This window comes from Zonotrichia albicollis, chromosome 7, assembly GCF_047830755.1.
Source record: "Zonotrichia albicollis isolate bZonAlb1 chromosome 7, bZonAlb1.hap1, whole genome shotgun sequence".
In the NCBI taxonomy this organism is placed as follows: Eukaryota; Metazoa; Chordata; class Aves; order Passeriformes; family Passerellidae; genus Zonotrichia; species Zonotrichia albicollis.
In genome coordinates, this window is record NC_133825.1 from 38,453,469 (window position 1) to 38,478,420 (window position 24,952).

Below are 24,952 nucleotides of genomic sequence, written 5' to 3' on the forward strand. Positions count from 1 at the left end.
GCTGAGGCGCGGCTGCGCCACTTCCGGCCGCCCTTTGCCCTCAGCCCCGTGTGCCGCTTCCGGCGGGCGCCGCGTGCGCCTCCCGCTGCCGTCTGCGCATCTCCGTCCCGGGAACGATCCCGGCAACGATCCCGGCAACGATCCCGGCAACGATCCCGATCCCCGTCCGGGAACCGTCCCCATCCCGTGCTTCCCCCTGGCAGCGGCCCCGGGCAGGTAAGATGCCAGCCCTGCCCGCTCCAGCGGGGCCGGCTCGGTTGCTTGCCGTGGGAGGTGTGTATGTGTTCCTCAGCGAGCCCAGAGGTGAAGCGTGCCTTGACGGCTTTCGTTTTGTCATGTGCTTTCCATTTAAAGAAGCTTTGTGCGTCTAACAGCTTGCCTGAAGTTTGTCAGCATAGGGGTTCAGCGCTGTTTTTTGTAGAAGTACTGTTGGCTAATAATAAGCAACGGTGTAAGTAATAGTATAAGTGCCATAAGCAATAATATTACAGTAGTAGCAACTACTTTAATTTATTATTATTTGTGGTAGTAAGAAGTGAATTGTGGCCTAATAAGCAAGCTAGTGTTTATTGATTGAAATAGTAAGGTTTTATATATTATTTTATATGCATATTTTATATACATATACTATCTTATATACATATACTTATGGCTTAGACAAAGAAGTAGCAAGTCATATTAATCATAAGTAATTAATTAATTAATAACTAGCGTTCAAAAAGTAAAAATGCAGGCCAGGTTTATCTAGTGTGTTGCTTACAGCTTTCTCCTTGATGACTGAAGCTGGTAAATTCAGGCACTGAATACAATAAAGATTGGTTTAGGCAACATATGGTTAAAGCAGTTTTATGAATATATGTGTGATGTATCTAAGTGCCTTAAAAATTAATACTGTAATACTTCAGTGGAGCTGGGCAGTAGTAAAAAGTGTTATGGATGTGCATATTTTATATAATATGCATTTATTTATAATATGACCATTGCAACACTTCATTGTAGTCAAGTGTTAAATAAATCCATTTGGATGTGAGTTTCTGTTTTGTCCCTGACTAGCTAGAGCAGCCATCCAAAGTCTTTCTTATTTTGGGGGTAGTTCACTCATGTCACCTCAGTATTTGTAAGGAACACGCACAGTAACTCTGTGTTTCATTTCTGCTTGATCATTTGTCCCAGAGCAGTTGCAATCATGGCATCCATGGAAGAAAACTTTCCTCGAGGGGGCATCCAGAAGAAACCTGCGGAAGGAAAAACACCCAAGCCAAAGTCAGAGCGGGACAATTTGTTTGATGTATGTTTGCATGCTCTTGGTTAATTTCTCAGAGCTCTTCCACTGTCAGAATTTGACTGCAGCCCTCTCTACCTGTTACTTCTACAGTAAACTTTAGAAGGGACTCCCAAAAATAGATGTCTGCTGACATCCCATCCTCCTGATCTCTGAAAGATCCCTGATACCTGTTACATCTTGAATATGATGACTGAGAAAGTCCAGTCAGAATTATTGATCAGGCTGTAGCTTTTAAACTTCCCACAAGCATCTCATCCCAAGGTGCTGCATGGTGAGCCTGGTGTTACTGGATGCAGGCTAAGTTGGTCTTTCTGTTGGTAGAGTGTGGTGCAGATCTCTTGCACCACTCTTTTCTGTTCCCATGATTGAGCTTTATAAATGATTAGCCTCGATTCAGCCTTATAAATTATCAGCCTCAGCCCAAAGGAGGTACTTTGGAAGACTTTCATGTAGACAGACAGCAGTTAGCAAGATAGTTCTCTTTTTTTGTCCGAATCAGTATTTTCTTCATGGCAGCAGAGTTCTGTCATAGTGCAAAATTTGGTTTTTTGTCCACTTTTATTTTTTAACCTTCTGTGCTTGTAATCTGCTTTAGGTTCAACATGAAGAAAAATCCCAGAAAAGAAAAAGGAGCCAGAAGGATCCAGAAAAGCCAAAAAGGTTCAAGGCAGACAAAACTATTAAAGCTGCTGTTAAAGACGATGTTATGAATATTGGACCACTCACAATTGAGGTTGGTGCATAAGTGTTTGATTTTGTGTGCCTCTCTTTGCTGGGCTATATAAAAATGGCATGTTTTTCTTCCCTAAACTGCCAAATACATCTGAGATCCAGTACAAAACTTACCTGCCTATCCCCCTGTTGTCACTGACTTGCCAAGATACCCATAGTATGCTATTTTTCCTGTTTTTCCTCCCTAAACTGCCAAATACATCTGAGATCCAGTACAGAACTTACCTGCCTATCCCCCTGTTGTCACTGACTTGCCAAGATACCCATAGTGTGCTGTTTTCCCTGCTCTCCCAGGCACTCAGTGAGGGCATGCTGCTCCTTGGCTGTATCAAAGAGGTCAGTGACTACGAGCTCACCGTCAGTTTGCCCAACGGCCTCTCCGGGTTTGTGCCAGTCACGCAGATCAGCGATGCCTACAGCAGCCTGCTCAGCAAGCAGGTGGCCCAGGGAGAAGTCCTGGAGGTGAGACCTGGGACAGGGCCTGTGATTTGTGCTTGGAGCTAGAGAGTGTTGTTAGTACCTCAGAACCAACTCTGAGGTCTTGCTTAGGAGCCTGACATTGACCTAACCTTGGTTTGGAACTGGATTTTCCAAGCAAACTTTGCAGTTTCCTGGTAACAGCTGACTGCTAGAATAAAATAAAATGAAATAATCAGTTACCCTGTCTGTTTGGTGTCCACAGTGCCTAAGTTTTCCCGAGATGCTGTGGAATGTGGGATTATCACTACCCCTTTGCTGGTGGTGTTTTTCCCTGCTGAAGGGGGAGGCTGGGTTAGGGTCACTGTTGGCTCTGTAGATGTTTCCTCAGCTGCACTCTCCTGACTCCAGCCCACAGAGTGTTTTTAAGCAAAGCCTCTCAGCCTTGCTGACATGACATAGTGTCATCCCTGCTTCTCTGTTGGGATCCTGGTGTTTGTGGCATTTCCTGCCTGTTACTCAAGTGTTGACAGAGAAACAGGACTTTCTTACGGGATTTTGTTTTCAAAATCTGCTTCAATAATGAATTCTAGCCTTATGTTATTTAACATTGTAAAAATTGTATGTTTCTCTGTTGATCATGTTGCTGGGCAGGAGCTGAATTCTCTCCCAGACCTGTTTTCTCCAGGGACACTGGTCAGGTGCATCGTGACCAGCATTGAGAAAAGTGACGATGGACGCCGCAGTGTCAAGTTATCGATTGACCCCAAGAAGGTCAACAAGGGCCTAAACTCCACATCACTAGCAGCAGGCATGGTAAGTTGTCTGGGTGTGTCAAAGTCTCTCAGGGCTCTTGCATTTCAGTTTGTCCTTACATGGGATCAGAGTACTCCCACTATGGAAGTGACCTGTGAGGAGAGGGTGGGTTTAGTTCTTGTCTCCAGGTTGTCATTCATGAAATGAACTAACTTTATTCTGATTCAATATGGCCAAATTATTTAAAGATTTCTTTCTGAGTAGGTTTCTTTGTTAATTTTTACAGAGAGTAATATATGAAATAGCTTGCAGAGGTGCTTGGTTGGTTGTTTTGCGTTTACAGCTGTATTATTGTATGCACCTGCTATTTTTGAGCATCACAATTATTTTCTACTAGTTTGTGAGCTCCTTATGTGTATAGCAAGATAAAAGTAGAGTGAAGTCCTCACTGCTAGGTGAGCTGTGTAATAAGAAAGAATGTAGTTCTTGCTCTGAAAAGCTCAGTTCTTGGTCCATTCAAAACACGGGAGTACTTGAGTGGTGAATCTCTTACCATATGTTCATTCATTAAAGACCCAGTTGATTCATTGCATTGCTGAGTTGGAGTGCTTTCCTCCCAACAGCTGCTCTCTGGTTCTGTGTTGAGTGTGGAAGACCATGGCTACCTCATGGATATTGGTGTCACTGGAACTCATGCTTTCCTGCCTCATCAGAAAGCCAAAAATTACATCAAAGCCGCCAAGAAAGGTAAGAAGTAGTGCAGGAGGATCTGATGGTTAAAATGGAGGTCAAGAATGACAAAGATTAGAGTTTATTATATCTGTGGTTTAGTGCACCTTGGTGGGATTGGGTCAAGGGGGGTCTTTGCAGGTTGCTGCAAACAGCAGTTTTTTGGCTGGTCTGCAGCAAACCTTTGTGTTTCAGCCTGTGATCTGACAGACTGTGTTCCAAGCCCTGCTGCAGTAAACTTCACATAGATTGAGAGGGAACTCTGTAAAATCTTTGGAATGAGTGGGAGGAAATACTGAGTGTTCCTGCAAGAGGTTTTATGCTGTGACTTATCTTTGTAGGGCCTGACTTGAAAATAGGCCAGAACCTGAACTGCCTGGTTGTGGAAGTGAAGAATGAGGGCAGGGTGGTCTGTTTGTCCATTGACCGATCGGAGGTGGCTGCATCCATTGCCACAGAGCGACAGAACTGGGCACTCTCTAATTTATTGCCAGGGCTGGTGGTGAAAGCTCAAGTGCAGAAGGTAAGCTTGGTTTGGGTTGCTTTTGTTGGGTTGGTCTTTTGAATGTTGTTGAAGGCAGGAGACAGGTGAGGCAGAGATGAGAGTTTATGCCCTGGAAAATTTCTGGTTGGTCTCAGTAACTTAGCAGTAGCAAACGTAATCTGCTGGACACTTCCCTCCACTGCATTCACCTGAGCTCTGATCTCAGTTCTGGTTGTGATGCCCTGAGTATAAAGGCTTCAGGCTGGAGCTGCTGATGAGTTTGAAACAGAACAGGATTCATTTTGTGTTTTCTGGCCTTTACTGCTGAAGTATTCAACAGAATAGCAGTAGTCTTCAGAATACGCACAACATTATCAAAAAAACAGAAGGATTGTTTTTTCAACAGTGTGCAAAGCAGAATTGTTAGCAGTTTTTCTGTCTCTTGTGATATGCTTGTTGATTAACACCGACAGTGCCATTTTTTGAAATGTGTGAATTGCTCTCTGTGCTGCATGAAAACTGAGTGTGGAAATTTTTTTGGCATCTTTTTGTTCCCCTTCCTAGGTGGCCCCACTTGGGTTGAAACTGACTTTTCTGTCTTACTTTACTGGCATTGTGGATTTCATGCACATGGACCCAGAGAAATCCATGAGCTATTCTCCAGATCAAGTGGTAAGGAGGGTGGAGGATGCCTGGAGTTGGTAAGAGATGTTGGAAGCAACATAACTTCTCCAACATTTCTGTGGAATCTTAAGGCCGATAGCTTCTTTCATATCTTTTACTTGAATTACTATTGTGACTGCTTTGAAGCTGTAAAGAACAAAGCCATTCCTGGAAGACTTATTTGGGAAGCCTGGAGATCTGCAAGGAATAGAAACATGACTTGTGTGGTCATGTTCCCCTCCCTGCATTGATACCAGCCTAGTCCATAAAAAACAGACAAAAGCAAAAATCCCTCCTTGGTGAGGCTGTTAGAAGCGAGTGATGTCTTAGCAGCAATACTGGAAAATGCTTGCATGTGGACAGAGAGTTGAGGTAGCAAGCAGAATGTCCATGAGCATGAGTGAGGTGCCTTTTCCCCTTTTGTTCAGTGAGCACTCTGTGTTCCAGGTGAAGGCCTGTGTGCTGTCCGTACACCCCACGTCGCGCGCGGTGCGGCTCACGCTGCGCCCGCCCTTCCTGCACGCCGGGGGAGCCCCACGGCAGCTCCCTGGGCAGCTCATGGGGGCTGTGCTGGAGGAGGCCACCCTGAAAGCCTTCTACAAACAGTTTGGGGCCGTCTTTGAGCTTGATGATGGCATTCTGGCATTTGCACGGGTAAGTGCCAGGCTGGTGAGGCAAGTCCTCCATATCTATCTTAGCCTGCTGGGAAAGGGGGCTGGGAGAGGGTTTGATTTTTTGCCTTTATCCTCTTTGTGAGGCAATACAATAAAGTTAAGATAGCATGCAAGGTGTTTGTTAAATGATACATCCCCTTGTTTGAATTTAAATGTAGGAGGGTTGTTGTGGAAGAGCTGGTGAAACCTGCACAAAGAGAATGTTAGAGAAACAGATTTGTCAGATGCTGGCACTTCAACCTAAGGCCCATATCAGTGCTTTCACTTTCCAAACACTCACTTGTTATTCCTTCTTTTCTAGTTGAAGCATCTTTCAAAAACCAGAAAATCCTTTAAACCTGAAGCATTTAAGGAAGGTTGCAAACATAAATGTCGTATCATTGACTACAGCCTGATGGATGAGATGTGTATTGTATCTCTGAAGAAGTGAGTATGACAGACTCTCCCAGAAAACTGGTTGAAGAATTAGAAAGGTTTTTGAGAGTGGAAAATTATACTGCTTTGCTGGACTGAAACTTGCTATTTGGGGTTTTTGACTTGTATCTATATTGTGGCACATCAGCTTGTGTGGGCATCCTGCACATATTCACCCTACTCTGTGGAATTGGGACACCATCAGTATTGTTGGTGAGCTGAGGCACAAGGAAGCTAAATTAGTTCTGCCATGATTGTGTCAGAAGACCATGGCTCAGCAGGAAATCGAGCCTTGATCTTGCAGCTCATTTGTATTATAAAGTCCCTCTTAGTACTTCCAACTTTGTGGCTTTAAGCAAAGCAGATAATGGGTTCTCCTTTCATGAGGCCATAACTGTGTGACTGTCACCTGGAATGGAGCATGGTGAACCTCCCTAAACTTTGTGTCCTAAGAGCTGTTTTGGGAGATTGGTCAGTTGGAGTAAAACACAGCTCTGGAGTTGTAGAACACTGGGCAATGTGTGGAATAATGGCTATTTGGGACAAGTCAGAGATGGGGCTGTCTTGTCTTATCCTGAGTTTCCTTCAAGATCACTGACTGGTCTCTTTGTGTCTCTTCTCTAGCCAGATTATTGAAGCACAGTTTCTGCAGTACCAGGATATCCACACAGGTGATGTGGTGCAGGTGAGCTTCTGAAGGACCTGAGCATGTTGTACTTCAAACAGTGATCTTGCCAATGTGCACTCCTTCTGCCTAATATATGTGTCCAGCTTCTGATCCAGACTATTGGGAAGAAAATGAGAAAAACCTTGTCTTGCAGGACTTGATTAATGGAATGCAATAGTCTTCTCATTTTGTTCATGTTTTTATTCATGATGGCAAAGGCAGTCAAATTTTATCTATGGTCAGTCATTTATTTGTTGCCATAAGTGTATTTTTAGAAAGACTGGAGTGAAAGAAATGAAAACTTGCCTTGCAGTCATGTAGTCAAAGTAAAAGTTCATGGTTGAACAATCATAGTGAACTGATGGGCAGAAATTTACTCATTATGATTTTTTTGTCTGACTCATGGCTGTATTGTATATGTCTCTGGAAACAATTCTAGTTTGCTGGCATCAATAGGGATTTTGCAGAAGCAATCTATGCTTAAAGAAAAGAAGCTGTACAACAACCTTATGAAGTATATAAAAGTTAATGGGTCAGATTAGTTGGGTGGAATGTAGTTTGATCTAAGATTACTTTGTTTTTTGAATGTGATTAGATTTAGTGACTGTAGGTGTTGTAGTGTCTCAGCTGTTTCCTACCTGACCACAGTCTGCTTTTCATGCTGAATTCACCAATTTTCCCCCTATTTTGGCTCCTAGGGCAAAGTGCTCTCTCTAAAACCCATTGGGATGCAGGTGAAAGTGGCTGATGGGATTAGAGGACTTGTGCCATCCCTCCATCTCTCTGATGTGATCCTGAAGCAGCCTGAGAAGAAGTTCAGCATAGGAGATGAAGTCAAGTGTCGGGTGAGAGCTGCCGGACAGGGTCTTCAGCTGCTTTGCACTCTTCTCTTCTGAGTATGTAGCAGCTGAATTGATCAGGCAAGGACAGACATGCTTTTTGAACCTCTGTACTCCATTCTTGTAGGTACTAGAGTGCAATCCTGGAGGAAAGAAGCTGATCCTTACTCTAAAGAAAAGTCTCGTCCAGTCAAAGCTTCCAGTCCTCTCAAATTACGAAGATGCAAAGCCAGGCCTGATCACACATGGCTTTGTAGTGTGTGCAAGGGAGTTTGGCTGCATTGTGAAGTTCTACAATGATGTCAAAGGTCTGGTACCCAAGAATGAGCTGGGCTCGGAACCCATATCTTGTCCAGATAAAGTCTTCTATGAAGGCCAGGTAATTAATGTATCTCTGCAGTGCCATGTATTTTAATGTGAAAGAGAAATCTGCAGTTGGTTTCAATGTGGATTTTCCTGAGGAACCAGCTACACCAGGAGATGTTTATGTGCTTTCACTTTATTAGTTGTGTTCCATTGAAACAGGGTAGGCTGTTAAAAGGGCAGCTCTTCTTTGGCTATGTCTGACTTGTCTTTGTTTCTAGGTTCTCTCTGTTCTGCAGGAGAACACGGTCATGTAACTTGATTCTCAGTAGAAGTCTGGAGTTCAAGTTCTGCTGTTTCTCCTAAGGAAGTTTAAACTCTTACCTACAGAATCATAAGGATGATGTTTTCTGCCTCAGTGTTACTCTGGTTATCCTGCTGGTTTCAAATTACAGGCACTTTAGAAAGTGTGTTACTCACAGTTCTGGTTTTTGTTGTGGGCAAAGTTACAGAGATCTCAGCCCTCTTCATTATTTTTTCTGGTGCTTTTCTTTGTCTTTAATCTTGTTATTTTTTGGTTGGCTTAGGAGAAAGGTAATTTTCTAGTCAGAATTTCTGACTGCAGATCTGGATTTTATTCTCAACTCTGCTACAGACCTGGTACATGCTTTCAGAAGATCATTTAATGATTATATACATCTGTTTTCCCTCTGTGTGATCAGAAGGACATTTTGTCTGTGGTTGAACTTGTTAAGTTCTAGCACTGGCCTGCTATCCTCAGGTGTGAGAGAAAAGTGTACTGTGTGGTGGTAGCAAACTGAGGAGGGTCAGCTGAACTTAACTTGTGTTTTATAAATTTTTTTTCCCTGTAGGTTCTTAAAGTAATGGTCTTAAAATGTGAGCCTCAGCAGGAAAGACTCTTGTTGTCCTTCAGATTATCAAGCAAGCCTGGCCCTGGGGACAAATGGAAATGTACTCCAAAGGAGAAACAGGAAATGAAGTACCAAGTAGGAGAGGTATTGGATTTAGTGACTGATTGCATTTTAGCCTTTTCCTACTCATTTTCCATATGATTTGGTGTCACTTTGAACAACTTTGCTTCAAGGAAGCTTACAGTGATCAGGAACTAGTATTAAATGTGCATTTCTTACTGTGTGGTTGACCTCCTGGATCAAAAATGGTATCTCAGTTTTCAGAGGTCAGGATAAAGGAGTACCAGGAAAGTCTTTTGGAGGTACCAATTAGTGCTCCTACTCCAAAGGTGGAATCCTCTTTTTTTATTTTCTGGATGCTGCTGATTTTCTTGCTCCAAAACCAGCTGCTTTTGCTCCCTGGAAAAGAACAGCTTTAGAGAAATTTGAAGTGTTTCTCTGTTTTCGCAATGAACAGTTTCCAACTCCCTGCAGATATTGCTAATGCAGGAACAGGACAGCTCTAGTCTTGATGAAATTACTCCCTTCACCCTTCAAATGAAAAGTCACAACCAAGAGAATGTTTCCAGCTCTTTATTTCTCTGGGAGCTGAGAATTAGTTTTTATTTTACCTGCAGTGTTGCCATGCTTCTTAGCTCAACCCTATTGATGTGAGAATTTTTCATGTATAGCTGGGAGGCAATGTCAGATCCCCTGCAACACATCCCATCCCATCCCCTGTGCATCAAAAGATATGAGTTCAAAAACACTTGGAATTTTATATCACTGTACTTGTTCTCTTTTCAGATGGTTGATGTGAAAATCTTGAAGAAGAAAGATAATGGTTTAGAAGTTTCCATCTTAGAAGATGAAGACAATGTGGTAGCCTGGATCCCCAAGCTGCACCTCTCTGACTTTGTTGCTACCGCCAAGCTCCTGTGGCACTGTCTTCAAGAGGGAGATGTCCTGCCCAGAGTTATGTATCTAAGTGACAAGGGAGAGCACATTGTATCCTTTGCCACCTCAACCAGGCAAACAAAGTGTGGGGAAGGAGGTATCTCTTAGGATTCCAGAGTATCTGTAACAAACATAAGATTATTGTAGTTACTGTGAGGTGGAAGTGCCTGCCATGCTAATGATACTTTAAAGAGGCTTTATAACTTGTTCTAGAAGTGGGGCTCAGCTGGGGCTAGAATCTCTTCAGAACTAGGTTGTGAGCTGACTTGTTTTCCCAACCAGCTTCTGGGCTGTTAAACCTATCACAACCTTGGGAAAAATTTGCTGTTTTGATATCAAAAATCTGAACTGAATTGTTAGGAAGTTGATATTTCTGCTACTGTGAAGCATGTATCATTAATGCTGAGCAGTTTAAGAGACATGAGTTGCTAAATTTTTGTAAAGGGGAGACCAAGACAGAAATTGGAATTACAGCATTTAGCACTCCTGTACTCTCTAACTTGCAGCAAGTGCTTTAGCCCAGTAGTTAACAGCACTGAGAGATTTGCTTGGCATCGTGCTGCTTTCATTAACCTTTACACATTTTTCTTAAATGATTGTTCAGATCTTGAGTAGAAAGTCTGCAGTTATTTCTGCTGTACAGGAGGAGCAAGTTGTAAGAAGCTTCTCTGAAATCCAGCCTGGGATGCTGTTGACTGGTTATGTGAGGAATGTGATGCCCTTTGGAGTGTTTGTGGAGTTCCCTTTTGGTGTGACAGGACTGGCACCTAAAGTGGTAAGCAATGCCTCCCCTTCAGTAAGCAGCATGTGTGTGATCAGGCTGCTTGAAACATGGTTTTAGCAAAGGTACAGTAACAAGGAGGGAGCAACTGGGCTGCAGGCCCTGCATTTGCACAGCTTCCTGCTGCAGGGTAAAAGGGTTCAGGTTTGCCTTTTAAATTACTTCCAAAATTAAATGAAGCACTTCATTCAAGTGAGCTTAAGCTTCAACAAGGATTTCATGTGATCTCAGTAATTAATTTTAATTGGTGGGTTTTTCTTAGTCTTTGTTAATTTCTCTTATGCATTTACATGAAGTCATAACTCAAACCCTGCTGAACAGCTCTGTGGGTGGTTGATCAGTATCAGCTGTGCTCAGTAACCTTGCCTTTGCTTCCTTTGCACAGAGCATGAGTGACAAGTTTGTGACAGACACCAAGGACCACTTTGTGGTGGGACAGACTGTGATTGCCAAGGTGATGAGCATTGATGAGGAGAAGCAGCGTGTGCTCCTCAATCTGAAGGTGTCTGAGTGCAGCTCAGGAGATTCTGCTGCAGAGAGCTTTGGCCTCCTGAATCAGTATTTCAAGGAGCTGAAAGAAATCAGGGACTTGCTGAAAAGAGGTAAAGATTGGGAATGTTCTGCTAAAGGGTATCAGGTCAAAAAAAAAAAAGGTGCTCTAGAGGAAAAAGAAAAGAAAAACATTTAGGTGAAGAAAGTTCAGTTTAAGCAAAGACTTCACTTCCCAAAGTAGCTTATTAGAAAAAGGATGTGTGTGCCATGTCTGCCATTGACAAGAGGCTTTTTGTAAGTACAGCTGGAACAAGCCAAAGAAATTCCTCTTTTCATTGAAGTCTCCTAAGCCTCTTGCATTGATTTTGGGTCAAGTGCTTGTGATAACCCAAACACAGTACTCACATGAAGGGTGAGTTTGTTCAAATAGATTTACCTACATGCATTATAGGTCCTCCTATAGGTTTTCTCACATGCTGTTTTTCTAGTGTTTTTATCAAATTCTGACTTTCTCTTTTTAGATTCTTTCTATATCCAGTAATTTTTAATGTTTGTTTTCTGTAATTGTGAAGTGCCTGGTCTGTTTTATACTTCTAGTGTTAATCTGTTTTGCTTTCACATTTTTCCAAATGCAATGCTGTGTGCCAGTGTTCGTATAAGATAGGAAAATATTCTCTAAAATTATTAGGTCCTTAATGTCACAAAAGGGTTTCTGCTTTGATTAACTCTTAGAATTTACTTTGTAGTTCTACAGGTTCATGAGCCTAGGCTTTGTTTTCCCTTATGAAGGTAGATTAATGCTTCATGTACCACTGAACAAATGTGAAGGCTTGTCTTGGTTTTGTGAAGAAACAACATAAGTAAAACTGATTTCCCACTTTTTCTTCCCTTTATTTAGGAGAGTCCAGCATTTGTGAGTTGGTGCCTGGGAAGAGGGTGCATCTGGTTGTGCAGGATGTGAGGGAGGATGGCTCAGCACTGTTCAGTGGCAGCTCTGTCACAGGCCTGACTGTAACTGCCACTCGCTACCATTTGGGAGGTGAGGGTCTTTCCTTTGCTTGTGTCAGTTTTCAGTCTTGTACTTTGAAACCTCTCCTAAAATGGATTCTGCTGATGAGGAACTAATAGGGGAAAGTCTAATTGGAGTAGGAATGGCCTTGAAGAGTAGTTAAGTTTCCCAATGTCTTGCTGGCCCATTTGTGTGATTCAGAAAATACGATATAAACCTCCTTGTGCCTCTGTTAATTTTGTCTCATATTTTGGGCATCTAGCTTGTGCTCAGAGATCCTTAGTTGAACCAAACTGTATAGAGACAAGTATGAATACAAGCTCCAGCTTTCTTGGTTTTTTTCTTCTTCCTTTAGAAAGAGCATACTCCAAGGAATACCCATCTGAAATTGCTTTCAATTTTTCTTGAAAAATCAATGACTTTAAAACAGGACCGTAATTTTCCAATTAAAAAATTAAAGAAAAGTGTCATATTGTGCAAAACCAGACATATATTTGCTGAAGTAATGAATAAACCATGAAAGTAAGATAAATCTCTAACTTCAGCAGAATAACCCCAGCACTTTGTGTCAGAAGAGTTTCTTTTTTCTTTTCCTTAGCAACAGATAGACTGATGAGAGTTTTGCACAAATGTTGGGAAAATCTTTTTTATGTTATCTTGACCTTGTTTTTAGTCAGCCCTGTCTTTATTATTTAAGAGTAGTGTCTTCATAAAATCAACTTTGTTTTTCCAAGAAAGATCAGACTTTTTCCAAATACAAAGCTCTCTTTTTTTTCCTCATTGCCACTAATGTTAGAAGAATCTGTTCTTAAATAGACTTATTATATGTTTAGTACTAATTTGGTTCAGATACAATAGTAATTAAGCAGTCTTTGGTCTTCAGGAATTAAACCTTACATGTTTGTCATGTAGCTCTATCACAGTTGCTCAGAATTCGTCATTGTCATCAGGATATAATCTCCTTATTCTCATTTGCAGACAAAAATATTGCTCCTGGTGAGAAAAGGAAGGCATTGATCCTTCATGTGGATGCCCTCACATCTGAAGTATTTGTTTCTCTTCGGGAAGAACTGTTAAAGCAAAGGCCCAAGCGAGTGAGTATGTGTTCAGTATTTGGGTTGGTGTGTTTCTGCTTGTCAGGCAAACTGTAGCTGATTAATAAATTTCAAGGGTGGCTGTTTCCTCCTTTAGAGCTGTGGGAGGTAGAGAGTGGAGGGAATCCAGATCTCAGCAGGGGAAGTCACTCTGTCTGTCCATTTGTGTCTAGCGGCTCCGAGAGAGCTCGCAGCACTCTGCAGTGGTGCAGCACATCACAGAGCACTTTGCCATCGCGTCTCTGCCGGAAACAGGCCAGCTGGCAGCTGTGCCCATCGCCTGCCACCTCAACGACACCTTCCGCTTCGACTCGGAGAAACTCAGGGTGGGACAGACAATCTCTGCCACCTTAAAATCCGTGAAGGAGAACAAGCATGGAGTCTTGTTAGCAGTACAGGGCCCAGCCAAGAAGAATGTTTTTGTGAGGGTGCGGAACGAGTCAGAGACAGCGCTGGAGGAGATGCTGCCTGCTGTGAAGCACTCGCTGTCCCCGGGGGATGTTGTCACCGGTACCGTCAAATCTGTCAAACCCACCCACGTCACTGTTGCCATTGATGACAAGCTGACAGGTTCAATCCATGCGTCCCGGATCCTGGATGAAGTGCCCATAGGCTCTTTTCCTACTTCCACTCTGAAAGCTGGACAGAAAGTGACTGCTCGAGTTATTGGAGGCAGAGATGTGAATACTCACAGGTGGGAGGACATGTACATGGTTTTGCTTCTGGAGGAATGCAAAGGATGAAACAGTTTGTGTTTCAGTTGAGGTCATCTAGGCCCTCTGTCAACAGATGCTGTTACAGCTGCCTTTGCTGGAGTAGTTGAGGCTTGAGGAAATCTGCTATTATATTCTATCCCAGGTTCAGCTTTCAGTAAATAAGCTTTCTACCTGTGCCACTGTGTTTATCTAGAGTATAGATTGCAAGAAAAAAAGATGTCTAAACTTTTAAAATCCTGTTGAAACCTTAAATACAGGCCCCAGGGACTAAATGGGCTGGGGTATTTTGGTTACCTAAATTGCTACTGCAGTAGTGATAGGAAGAATTGGAATTGGAAAGCTCTTGCAGTTTTAGAGGGCTTGCACCTGGGGTTTTTTTGCTAGTACAGAGGCATTAAATGTGGGCCTGGGGAGATCATGAGAAACTTTGATCCTTTTCCTCTTCTTTAGGTGCCTGCCAATCACCCATCCACACTTCACACAATCCATTCCAGAGCTCAGCATTCGACCAAGGTAAGTGTTGGCCTTTGTGCTGTCTGCACACGCTTTACAGATCTTGTATCCTTGGATGTTCCATCCCTTGTACCTCTCATTCATGAAGGAGCTGGCTGTGAGCAAGGACCTCCACATGTAGTGCGGTGAGGCAAGGCCTCTTACTCTCTCTTGACCTTAGCTGTGTTAAATATCATAGTGCTCTCCTAGCACACGATTTCCTTTGATTGTCCTTTTGGCTTCAGGTTCTGCCATTCTGGACTCTCTCGTGTCTATTTCTGTCAGAAAGATTTCCTCTTACGATCAGGGAAGAATGAATTCCTGGCAGAAAAAATGCAGCTGGGGAGGGGTGAAAGACATTGTCACAGTAGTACCAGCTCACCACATTCCCCATGGTTTCTAACTTCCATCTTCATCTTTAGACCAAAGCTGTTGTACTGATGTCCTCTTTCTTCTTTTGCAAACAGTGAACAAGAAGGGGAATTCACAGCAATGCTGAACCTTAAAGAAGAAGGTTCCCTCAAGAAACTTGGACTCTACGATGCTGGACAGACAGTCACCTGTTTTGTAAAGAAGGTGTGCTCAGAGTCTTCTTAGAACGTGTGCTGGGGGAGACAGCAAGTGGGTGTGACCTTGGGGGGGCCTTAGCTCAGACTTAAATATTGAAGACTGTGGTCCTCATTAACTGTGAGAGTGGCCTGTGGCAACTGCACTGCCCTTCTTGCAGGGAAGGTAGAGGAAGGAAACAAAAATTTTTGGTACTTGGTGGAGTCAGGCTGACTTGTCCTCTTGGACATGCCTGTTTGTTGCCAGCAGGCTCTAGTAAAACGGCCTTGGAGTCTGCCACCAGCACAAAGTATACTCACTCCTGAGGTTACTTGCCTGTGAGCCACAGCAGTGTTGTGCTTCTAAGAACAGAATCCGAACCACCATTCTTGCTTGGTGCAGAAGCCAAGGCTAGGCTAGTTCTTTTTAACCTTAAAAATTAGTGAAAAATTCCTGCCAGAGAAGGTTTTTCTTTCCCCCAAGGTCTCATGCTCGGGGTCTCATGTCTTCATGACACAAGGTCTCATGTCTTCATGACACTCTTATTTGGTGTCTTTTTAGTATAACATGCTCAAAAACTGGCTGGAGGTGGAAGTTGCCCCTGACATTCGAGGAAGAGTTCCTCACCTGCTGCTGTCTCTGAACACCAAGGTAAGAGGCTGTTACTGGTGAGCTACACACGCTTTTTTTTCCCATATGCTTGGCCACAAATAATGGCTGTAGACATTTCTGATGTCCATGTGAACCCACAGCCCAGTGCTCTGCCCTTTAGGCATTGCTGCCCCTTGCTGACAAGCAAGTTCTGTGCCTGTAGCTGGTTCAGTTCAGGATAGCAGAGCCATTGAAGCAGTGCTGAGCTATCAGTCAACTGCACATCAAAGATGTTTGTAGGAAGTGTAAAGGTTCATAGAGGAAACACTGTCAGAGTTGTGCAAAGCTTCCTTTCTGGAAATAAGTGTAAATGTGTCTTTTATTTCAGGTCTTAAAACATCCAGAGAAGAGCTTTAAAAGTGGCCAGGCAATATCAGCTACAGTGACTGGAACAGATGCCAGTGAAACATGCCTCTACTTGTCACTCACAGGTATTGTGGAGCCTTAACAGAGGACCCCACCACATGTGATGCTTTACTCAGAGTTGGGCCTGCATTGACTCCTCAGATGATGTTCCACTCCAGAGCCAAGCTGTGCCTCTCTGTAGAACAGAACTAACCCCTGGGAACCTGACCTAGATGGAGCAGCATCTAAGACAAGCAAAGTCAGATCTCTAGAATAAAGAATCACTTTCCTAGTGTCACAGACTGAGCCCTTCTCTAAGCCCTTCTGAACATATTCCTTTCTAATCTCAGATGAGAGGTGGTACATTTATCAACATTTGTCAGTTACTCTGGATATGGGAATTGTGCAAGTAAAGGTTACATTTGTCTGGGCTACCAAGGCAAACAGGCTGTGAACAGAGATTGCATAGACTGCACCTTACCAAAAGTTTGTGGGTTTGATATGTGACTAGGCAACTAAAATTAGCTACACTAACTTACTACCTCTTGCTTCATATTTTGAAGTATTATCAAGCCTTTTCCCTCCACCTTTTCCAGGAATTCAGTCACTGGAGCAGGATACCATCTCTGTAGGCATGGTAACAAAGGTGACTCCACATGTTGGCTTGACCATTGCACTGCCAGGTGGGAAAGCTGGCAGAGTCAGCCTCTTTCACCTGAATGATACTTACACAGAGGATCCTCTGGGGAACTTCAAAGTTGGCAAGATTGTCAGGTCAGTAATTGTCTTCCTTGTTCCTTCAAGCTGCAAGGCTTAGAAATATCCTCCTTCAGTGGCAGGCTTTTCACTGCCTTGAGGTAGTGCCAGACTATAAGGTCAGTCTGGGGCGAAGAAGTGATGCTTCCCTTGTAAAGGCTTGGGTGAAAGTCTTGTAGTTTTCATTTATGAAGAAGCTGCCTTCCTTTTCAGCTGCCTTCATGGACTGTCTTTTTGAGAGTAGCTACTCTGTTAGCTAAGGTGCTGATGGGGCTAAGGGTAGCCAGGCATCCCAGCTTTGCAGTGGTTCTGTGGGCTGTTTGGCAATTGAGTTGTTTTTACATTTGCACAAGCAATTGCATTTCCCTGCTTCACATACTTTTTGGGAGTGTTGGAGAGTGCAACAGGCCAAGTGATTTCAGGTGTAACAATCTTTAACTCTTTTTTCCTGGCAGTAGAGACTGAGTAAGTCAAGTAGACATGTTTCAAAAGTCCTTTATGTAGTTTTATGAACTGTTGTGTCATGCTGGTTTGTATTAGATAGAAAGTCCTTAAAGGAAGAGAGTGTTTCTTTTTCTGCTACTGCAAGTATTTATTTTCCACCTGTGGCTTATTTTAGTGTGTAAAAAACCTTTCTGTTTTCTCCCCCACCTCTGCCATGCAGGTGCTACATCCTCTCCAATGAGAACGGTAAAATCCAGTTGTCTCTCCGGCAGTCCCGGTATGTGTCATCCCTCTAGTCTGTTAATCTCCTACTAGTGAAAAAAATGATCATGAGATACACTTATGATTTGTTTGGGAAGATCAGTGAGAAGTGTTAAAAGAGATGCATTTTTGTAAGGGGTGATACTTGTTCCTACTTCAGAAAGATTTTTTTCCTGTGAATCAGCAAACATTGAAGGGCCTGACACTTAACATAAAGCTGCGCTAGTGGGTCCAGATTTAATTTCTGTTTGTCACAGTTTCTAGGCCTGCCTTATCTTTTTTGTTTGCTTATTTGGGAAGAAAGTTCTAACACTGAATTTGCAATACAAGCATGTTATGTTTCAATGTTCAGCTGGATTTTAACAGTTTTGATTAAATAATAGACTTAGCCCAAAATGTCTCTTAAAACTGAGCCTCTTGCTTTGTCTTCCTTATGGAACAAAAGTGTGGAATTAGCTATCTTAGAAATAAGTGGGGAAAACACCAAGCAAATGCTGTGCAAAATTTCAGACAGCATTTTGCTCTCCTCATTTTCTTAGTGTCGGAGAAAGCCAGGCTGATGTGTTTGGCTCTGTTTGCAGCAGCATGTGTATTCCCTAATGCTAGGTAGAGCTTGGCAGAGGTGCAGGTAGTCCATTAGTACATTTCAATAAACAGAAGGGTGCCTCTGATCCACTATGGTTTCCAGAGAGTACTAGCTGTTGTTAATACTGATGTATTTTCTGCTGTCCAGAGCAGAATGTGAATTACTCAGATGAGTGCTTTAACTTCTGCCCTCTCTTTTCTTTTAGGCTAAATCCAAAGATAAACAGCAAAGTGGAGGATATTGAAATAACAAATATTAAGGATGTTAAAAAAGGCCAGCTAGTGAGAGGCTATGTCAAATCAATCACTCCATCAGGTGTATTCTTTGGGTGAGTAACCTGAGAAAATTTTTCTGGCAAATGATGAGACTTGGAGAACTTATTTTGAGTGTACAGTTGTGGAATCTTGTTTGGGCATGGTCTCTGGCATAATGTGAGGTTGCAAAATGAATTTACTTGTGGAAAGCAAGATGTCATGGATACTGTGCTGAGCCTGTGAAATTAAAGTAGGGAAAGTTAGTGAGACACTTTATAGAACTGATGATGTCATAAATGCCCTTTATTTTGCTTTCCTCCTGCTGTAGAATACTTATTTTTGGTTTTTTTCCTCTTCTCAGATTGTCCAGTTCTCTCCTGGGCCGAATTCTGTTCCAGAATGTTTCTCCATACTTTGTGCAGAAACATTCCTTATATGAAAAGTACCTGCCTGAAGGAAAACTGCTCACTGCCAAAGTACTTGGGTAGGTCCAATGTTCTTTAAAAGGAACTATGAATTAGAAGAGAGGAGAGGATGGAAAGAGGGAGGATAAAAGACAGGAAGGTTTAAAAGAAGTTCAGATCCTTGCAGTCATTGTAAATGCTCTGATTTTTTTCTTATTCTTCTGTCCTGTTACTCCTGGCAATGCACCACAGGGTAAATAGAAAAGAAAAACATATTGAGCTCTCTCTCCTGCCTGAGGACACTGGGATGCCAAGTGTCTTGCCTGAATCCCTAGGCCTACCACAATATGGAGCAGAGGAAGAGAAAAGAGAGACAGATGATGAGAAAAAAGAAGAAGAGCCTAAGCTGAAGAAAAAAAGGAGAAGAGGAAATGATGAAAGTGGTCAGGTATGGGTGTGATTGCACAGGATACTCTAAAGGACATTGTTGGTTCAAATACTGAAGAGACTGGGAAGATCCCAGTCTCATCCCAGAAGGATAAGGCTGAAAAATTATACAGACTAGGAAAAAAAAGGTTATATTGCATTGGACATTACAGAGATCAAAAACTATTTCTTTTGGGTGGGAGCTCACTGAGATTATAGCCCAGCTGTGTTTCCTGTCCCTTTGGTCTTTGCACTCCATGTAGATGAGTGTGGGTTTATTCTCCTCTGTCTGTTAGCTGAGAGGGAAGAGGGGGGATGCTGTGCCAGGGTATTGCTCTCTCTCTGCTGCCTGGCTCTTTACTCTGTGATCAGAATTGCCTTTAGGATTGCCCTCCACTCATTTCCAGTTGCAGGAGGCAAAGCCAAAGAAGAAGAAGATCTGCCCAGCAGATGAAAATGACAGTGGAATTGAGGTGTATTACCGTGAGGAGGAAGAGGATGACCAGGAGGAAGAGGCAGCTAAAAAGAAATCTACGGTGAGAAGTTTGGAGGAGAACATGAGCCTGAAATGACCTTCTAGCCCTATTGATATGTGTCAAGTTTAACTTTATGTGTAAAGTTTAACTTTAAAAGTACAAGAAGTCAATAGTACTGAATGGAGAGATGCCACAAGCAAAGAGCAGTTGTCTGATCCCAGTTAAAAAACTTGAAATTAAAACCCAGGGCATTTTCCGTCTTCCTCCAAACAGGGAAGGAAGCCTGGTGAAGCTCCCAGGCTGCAAGTCTCCGTGGGCTTCACGTGGGATGAAGACAATGCAATGGATATACCTGTGCTGGATCAGAAGGAAGAGAGCTCAGAGAGCGAGGAGGAGGAGGATGTACAGTCCAAGGTACTGTGTAATTGTATTGTCTGCACAGGAGACACCACACAGTGGCTGTAATGTGATGTTTTGGTATTTGCATGTCTGTCTGCCCTGTAGCAAGGCCTTTTAACAGAAGGGAACGTCTTTGGCAGCTGACACAGAATTTGTTCAGTTATTTTGATCACTGACTTCAGTAGCAAGTACCTCTGAAGCAGAGGAGAAAAGGCCCAATTTTAGCATGGCTGCATGAAAAACAGGTTTTCTCATGTTGACATATTAAATAAATAAGTATTTAGAGTCAAACAAATGTTTTCATGAACACAAACCTTTTTTATTAAATGTCAGCTCTGTTTCTTACTTTCCTGAGTGGCATAAATGTACAGAACAACATGGAGGTGAAAAACCTTTTCAGTTATAGTCTTCTTATTTAGCAAAACACCAAAAACACCAAAAAAGAATCTTCTTTTATGCTATAACCTTTAGAAAGGTTTTCCCGTGAGAGCAATTCAGCAAAATCAGAAACAAGCTCATGAACTTCTTTTATGTTTGCTCTTCAGGATTTCCCCTGTCCCTCAAACTCACCTCTGTAAAGGCAATGCATGGCTGATGCTTTATTGCCCAAGGTAACAAGGCAGAGAACTATGGCACTGTGAGTTCCAAATTTAGCCCTGAGTCCCCCTAGTGATCCAGCAGCACACCCAGTTGTACATGGGGAGAAATTGTGTCAGATTTTTACAGAGTATAGGAAGGTGATAGTGAGTACTGGCCTGGGGAGTAAAGATGGAAGAATGAGAGGGAAGGACAAAGTGTGGATCCTGCAGCTGGTGTGCCAGACTAGCAAACTATTTGGTCCCTCAATGAATTTCATTTAAAAAAAAGGAATTTCATGTAGTGCTGCTCTTCTTTGAGGTGTGAGCTGTGTAAGAAGGGGTGGGGGGTGTTTATCATTTTTATCCTCTTTTAAACAGTTGGCCTCACCTCTTCCTGTGGAAACTGCTTAGCCTTGGACATACTGAAGTCTGGCTGTGCTTCAGCTGGACCTGCCTATTCCCCCATGAAATGCCTGCCCTTCCTCAGTCCTCCTGTTTTGCTCTTTCAGCTAAAGAAGCGAACAAAGAAGGAGAAGGAGCTGGAGAAGCAGAAGAAGGAGAAGGAGCTTTGCAAAGTGGAGGCGGCTCTCATGGACCCGAGCCGGCAGCCCCAGTCCGCCGATGACTTCGACCGCCTGGTGCTGGGCAGTCCCAACAGCTCCATCCTCTGGCTGCAGTACATGGCTTTCCACCTCCAGGCCACAGAGATTGAGAAGGCCAGAGCTGTGGCAGAGAGAGCACTTAAGACAATCAGTTTCAGGTAATAATGGAACTCTGACTCTCTATGCCCCAAAGAATAAATCATGATGGGGTAGTTGTGGTGGAAGAACATTGATACGATCAGTATGAGTCTGTGTGTGGAGTGACAGAGTGTTTTAGTGAGCTCAGAAGGATTAAATGGTAGCAACTGTCAGCTGGCCCTTTGAAGGTCTGGCTTGAGTCACCACCACTGACCTGCTGCAGGTCATGAGCTCAGGAGCTCCTGAAGGTGTCACTGAGTGCACAGACATTCTTCTGGGCAGTCAGAAGTGTTTGGAAGAGCATAATGCTGCCAGTGATGTCCTTGAATCAAAACATGAAACAAATGGTGAAACTCCTGTTGTTTTTGCTGTAGGGCTGTACCTTAAATCATCTCTACTGCATGTTTAAGTATATTGTGATTTCTTGACTCAACCTTCTGGTTTTTAATTACAAACAACAATGATAAAGACTGTAGTGTGAATCAACTGCTGTGCTCTATTTCAAAAATGGTGTTTCAAGGAGCAGTGTGTCCTGTTTCTTGTCCTGGAGGCCTGCTAAAAGTCAGTCACTCTGTGTAGGTTAGTTTGCAGAAACCTGGTGAAGGCTGGTAAAAGGCTGAATATTCTTGTTTACATCTGCTTTAAGGGAAGAACAGGAGAAGCTGAATGTCTGGGTAGCTCTGCTGAACTTGGAGAACATGTATGGTACTGAGGAGACACTGATGAAGGTCTTTGAGAGGGCAGTTCAATACAATGAGCCTCTGAAAGTCTTCCAGCATCTGTGTGACATCTATGCCAGTTCTGAGAAGTACAAGGTAAGACAGTGCAAGCAGATCCCTGGCATGTATCCCATTCAGGCATGCCAGTAAACTGCAAATGCTGCCTGTGTAAGCTTCCAGCTGTCAGATGTTGGGCCTGTCCTGTTCTTAACTAGAATTAATGGTTGTGATTGAAAGTGGGCAAGGATGTATTGATGCTTGCTTTTATGTCATAAGTGTTCAGAGACACCCAGCCTAAGAATTAAAGTCTTAAACCTACAAAGCTTTGTTATGAATGTGTGATGTAACCCAGCTTTGTCCTTCCAGCAAGCAGAAGAATTGTACCACACCATGCTGAAGCGTTTTCGTCAGGAGAAATCCGTGTGGCTGAAATTTGCCTCTTTCCTCCTCAAGCAAGGCCAGGCTGAGGCTACACACAGGCTTCTGGAGCGTGCCCTCAAGGCTCTGCCCACCAAAGAACGTAAGCTCTCTGCCCCAGCCTTAGTGTGGACCTTATGTAGGCAGGGGCTGGGCTGCTCTCTGATATCTCTGCCTGTGACAGCATTTGTAGTGAGTGAAAAGTGCAGCCAGCTGACTCTCAGGGTGGGGAACTTTCAAGCTGGATGTCACTGCTAAATGCACCTCTGCTAAAGGCACCAAATAGAATTTGCTGCGATGCACAAAAACAAAGCACCCAAATCAAAGGCAGCTTTGAGTTTTACAGCCCTCTAGAAAAGTTCACTTGGTCTAAGCTCAGGTTTCTGGGACTGCCCATGGGTGCTGCATGATACATTATGAATATAAAAACAAACCTTCCTCTTCCACAGAGAGCTGAAATGGGAAGTGAACTGTGACCCTTCTGTGTCCCACTTTGATCCCACCTCAGTCCAGAACCTCTTTACAACAGAATCTTTTGTCTCTGGGTAGAGATGGTGCTGTCTGTGCCTGCCTCTGTTCTGTGTAATTCTCCCTCCTGTTTGATCATGTGGAAGAGAGTTGCTGTGATACCCTAACATGTCATTACTTTTCCCAGATGTGGATGTCATTTCAAGGTTTGCACAGCTGGAATTCCATTCTGGGGACACAGAACATGCCAAGGCCCTCTTTGAGAGCACCCTCAGCAGCTATCCCAAGAGGACAGACATTTGGTCCATCTACATGGACATCATGATCAAGCATGGCAGCCAGAAGGAAATCCGGTGAGCTGTGGTGCAGCAGGCTGGGAAGGGGCAGAACACACCTGAAAAGAGCAGAGGTACCCTGCAGTGTGAGGTTGTATAGGGCTTCCCACAGCACAGCAAAAGGGATTTTTTTTTTCCCAAAACTGGGATGTGTGGAAGTGCTTATTCTTGCTGGGACTGAGGAGACTCCAAAAAGTTCCATAGGGCAGAGGGGAACTGTTTTGTAAGTTGTGGCCTGCATGACAGAAATAGAAGCCTTGCACTGAGGTTCACCTGTCCTTCTGCAGGGATTGCCTTATATCTGAAGGGTGAGATCAATCTTGAATAATCAATCTTTGTAACATAAAAATGGAAAAACATATTTTTTCCATTTCTTTTCCTGAGAGGTGAAAAAAGGAAGTAATTTCCCACATCCACTTAATGAATCCATGGTCCAATGCAGTGTCTGGATCTTTTGTTTAAGTTGACCAGCAGCCCTAGTGTTCAGCAAGCAAGTAGAAGGCTTCTACTTTGAGATTTTGGCCAATTGTCAGGAATCTTTTTCTTCCAGCACCAGCACTTTGCAGCAATTTCCCCTGAATGTTTCCCCCCAGACTTTCTGCTCTTTGTTAAAAGACATGGTACAGGGCTTACATTGAGTGCTGTCACAAACATGATTTGAATCACTTTGGTTTCTTGCAGAGACATCTTTGAGAGGGTCATACACCTGAGCTTGGCACCAAAGAAGATGAAATTCTTCTTCAAACGCTACCTGGATTATGAGAAGAAATTTGGTACAGAAGAACGTGTCCTGGCTGTTAAAAGAGCAGCACTTGAGTATGTGGAGACCAAGAGTTCCCTTGCTGACACCTAAGTGTGGTGCAAGTGAAAGCAGAGAGACTTAGCTTTCCATGCAGTGTGGGAACTGAGGAGTGCGGAGTTCTGCTGTGACTGTCCATGCACAGTTTCTGGAGAATATTGGTCTGTGACCAAACCAGCTTGGAAAGAACAAACAAATGAAAAGATTTGATAAATGTTTGCAGCTTTGTCCAGAAGTTACAAATAATCCTGTTGATGACATGTTTTTAAATATAGACTGGTTTATAATCAAAAGAAACATCAGCCATACCTGTTTTACTTTCCTGGGGAAATGCTGCAGTAATGACACTGCTTTTAAGCACAGTAATGTCTTACAATTTGATTTTTCTCACTGTTAAGATGGCAGAGAAGATTCCTGTCTTTTGGATGAATTAACACTTCCAAAGATGTATCTCAGGTGCCTTTGTGCTCTAGAAATTGGCAGAGCAACACTGGATGGTGGGCATAGGTGAAGCTGAAAGGAACCTCTTGATGATGATCTTCAAGCTCCTGCTCAAATCAGTGATCAGCAAGACTAGGTTGCTCAGGTTCTATTCCAGTTTGGTTTTGATTTCCTCAAGAATGGAGACTTCACAACCTCTCTGGGCAGCCATCTGTTGTAGCACGTTGCTAGGGATTGATGACAGATTTTCAGTAGTCATTTTCTCTTAAGAGAAGTCAAAGAAAAAAGTGTTTTTTCTGTGCTGAAAAAAAAAAACATCCCAACCTGCTTGGAAAAAGCCAGGTGTTTTGGGTACTTGAAAAAGCTGTCACTGATGTCAGTGCCTTATGGTCCTTATCCTTACAATTCTGTATTCCTCTAACTTTCCACTGAGATGTGGATATGATCAGCCCAGTGTTTTACAGAGGCAGAACTTGAGGCAGGGGGAAACAG

At 43.1% G+C, this 24,952-nt stretch overlaps 1 protein-coding gene across 5 annotated transcripts; it reads left to right on the plus strand.

Annotated features, from left to right (window-relative positions):
* The first annotated feature begins 42 nt into the window (after positions 1-42).
* Positions 43-24,801, plus strand: PDCD11 (programmed cell death 11). 5 transcript variants are annotated; one of them, XM_074545166.1, is made up of 37 exons: positions 105-112; positions 149-216; positions 1,174-1,288; positions 1,881-2,018; positions 2,312-2,479; positions 3,089-3,250; positions 3,814-3,937; positions 4,261-4,442; positions 4,968-5,075; positions 5,514-5,720; positions 6,042-6,166; positions 6,779-6,839; positions 7,520-7,666; positions 7,788-8,039; positions 8,836-8,979; positions 9,682-9,882; positions 10,436-10,606; positions 10,998-11,214; positions 12,003-12,143; positions 13,092-13,207; positions 13,381-13,901; positions 14,374-14,436; positions 14,883-14,991; positions 15,523-15,612; positions 15,941-16,043; positions 16,554-16,731; positions 17,378-17,434; positions 18,210-18,332; positions 18,620-18,742; positions 18,915-19,110; positions 19,496-19,624; positions 19,838-19,978; positions 21,051-21,301; positions 21,928-22,096; positions 22,367-22,520; positions 23,073-23,238; positions 23,902-24,801. In XM_074545166.1, exons 3-37 carry the CDS (start codon positions 1,187-1,189, stop codon positions 24,071-24,073), a joined length of 5,511 nt encoding a protein of 1,836 aa, XP_074401267.1. In that variant the 5' UTR covers positions 105-112; positions 149-216; positions 1,174-1,186; the 3' UTR covers positions 24,074-24,801. The 5 variants fall into 5 exon arrangements, with proteins under 5 accessions (XP_014131092.2, XP_074401269.1, XP_014131093.2 ...); XM_074545167.1 differs by having other exon boundaries at positions 1,179-1,288; XM_014275617.3 differs by having other exon boundaries at positions 43-216.
* The last annotated feature ends 151 nt before the right edge of the window (positions 24,802-24,952 follow it).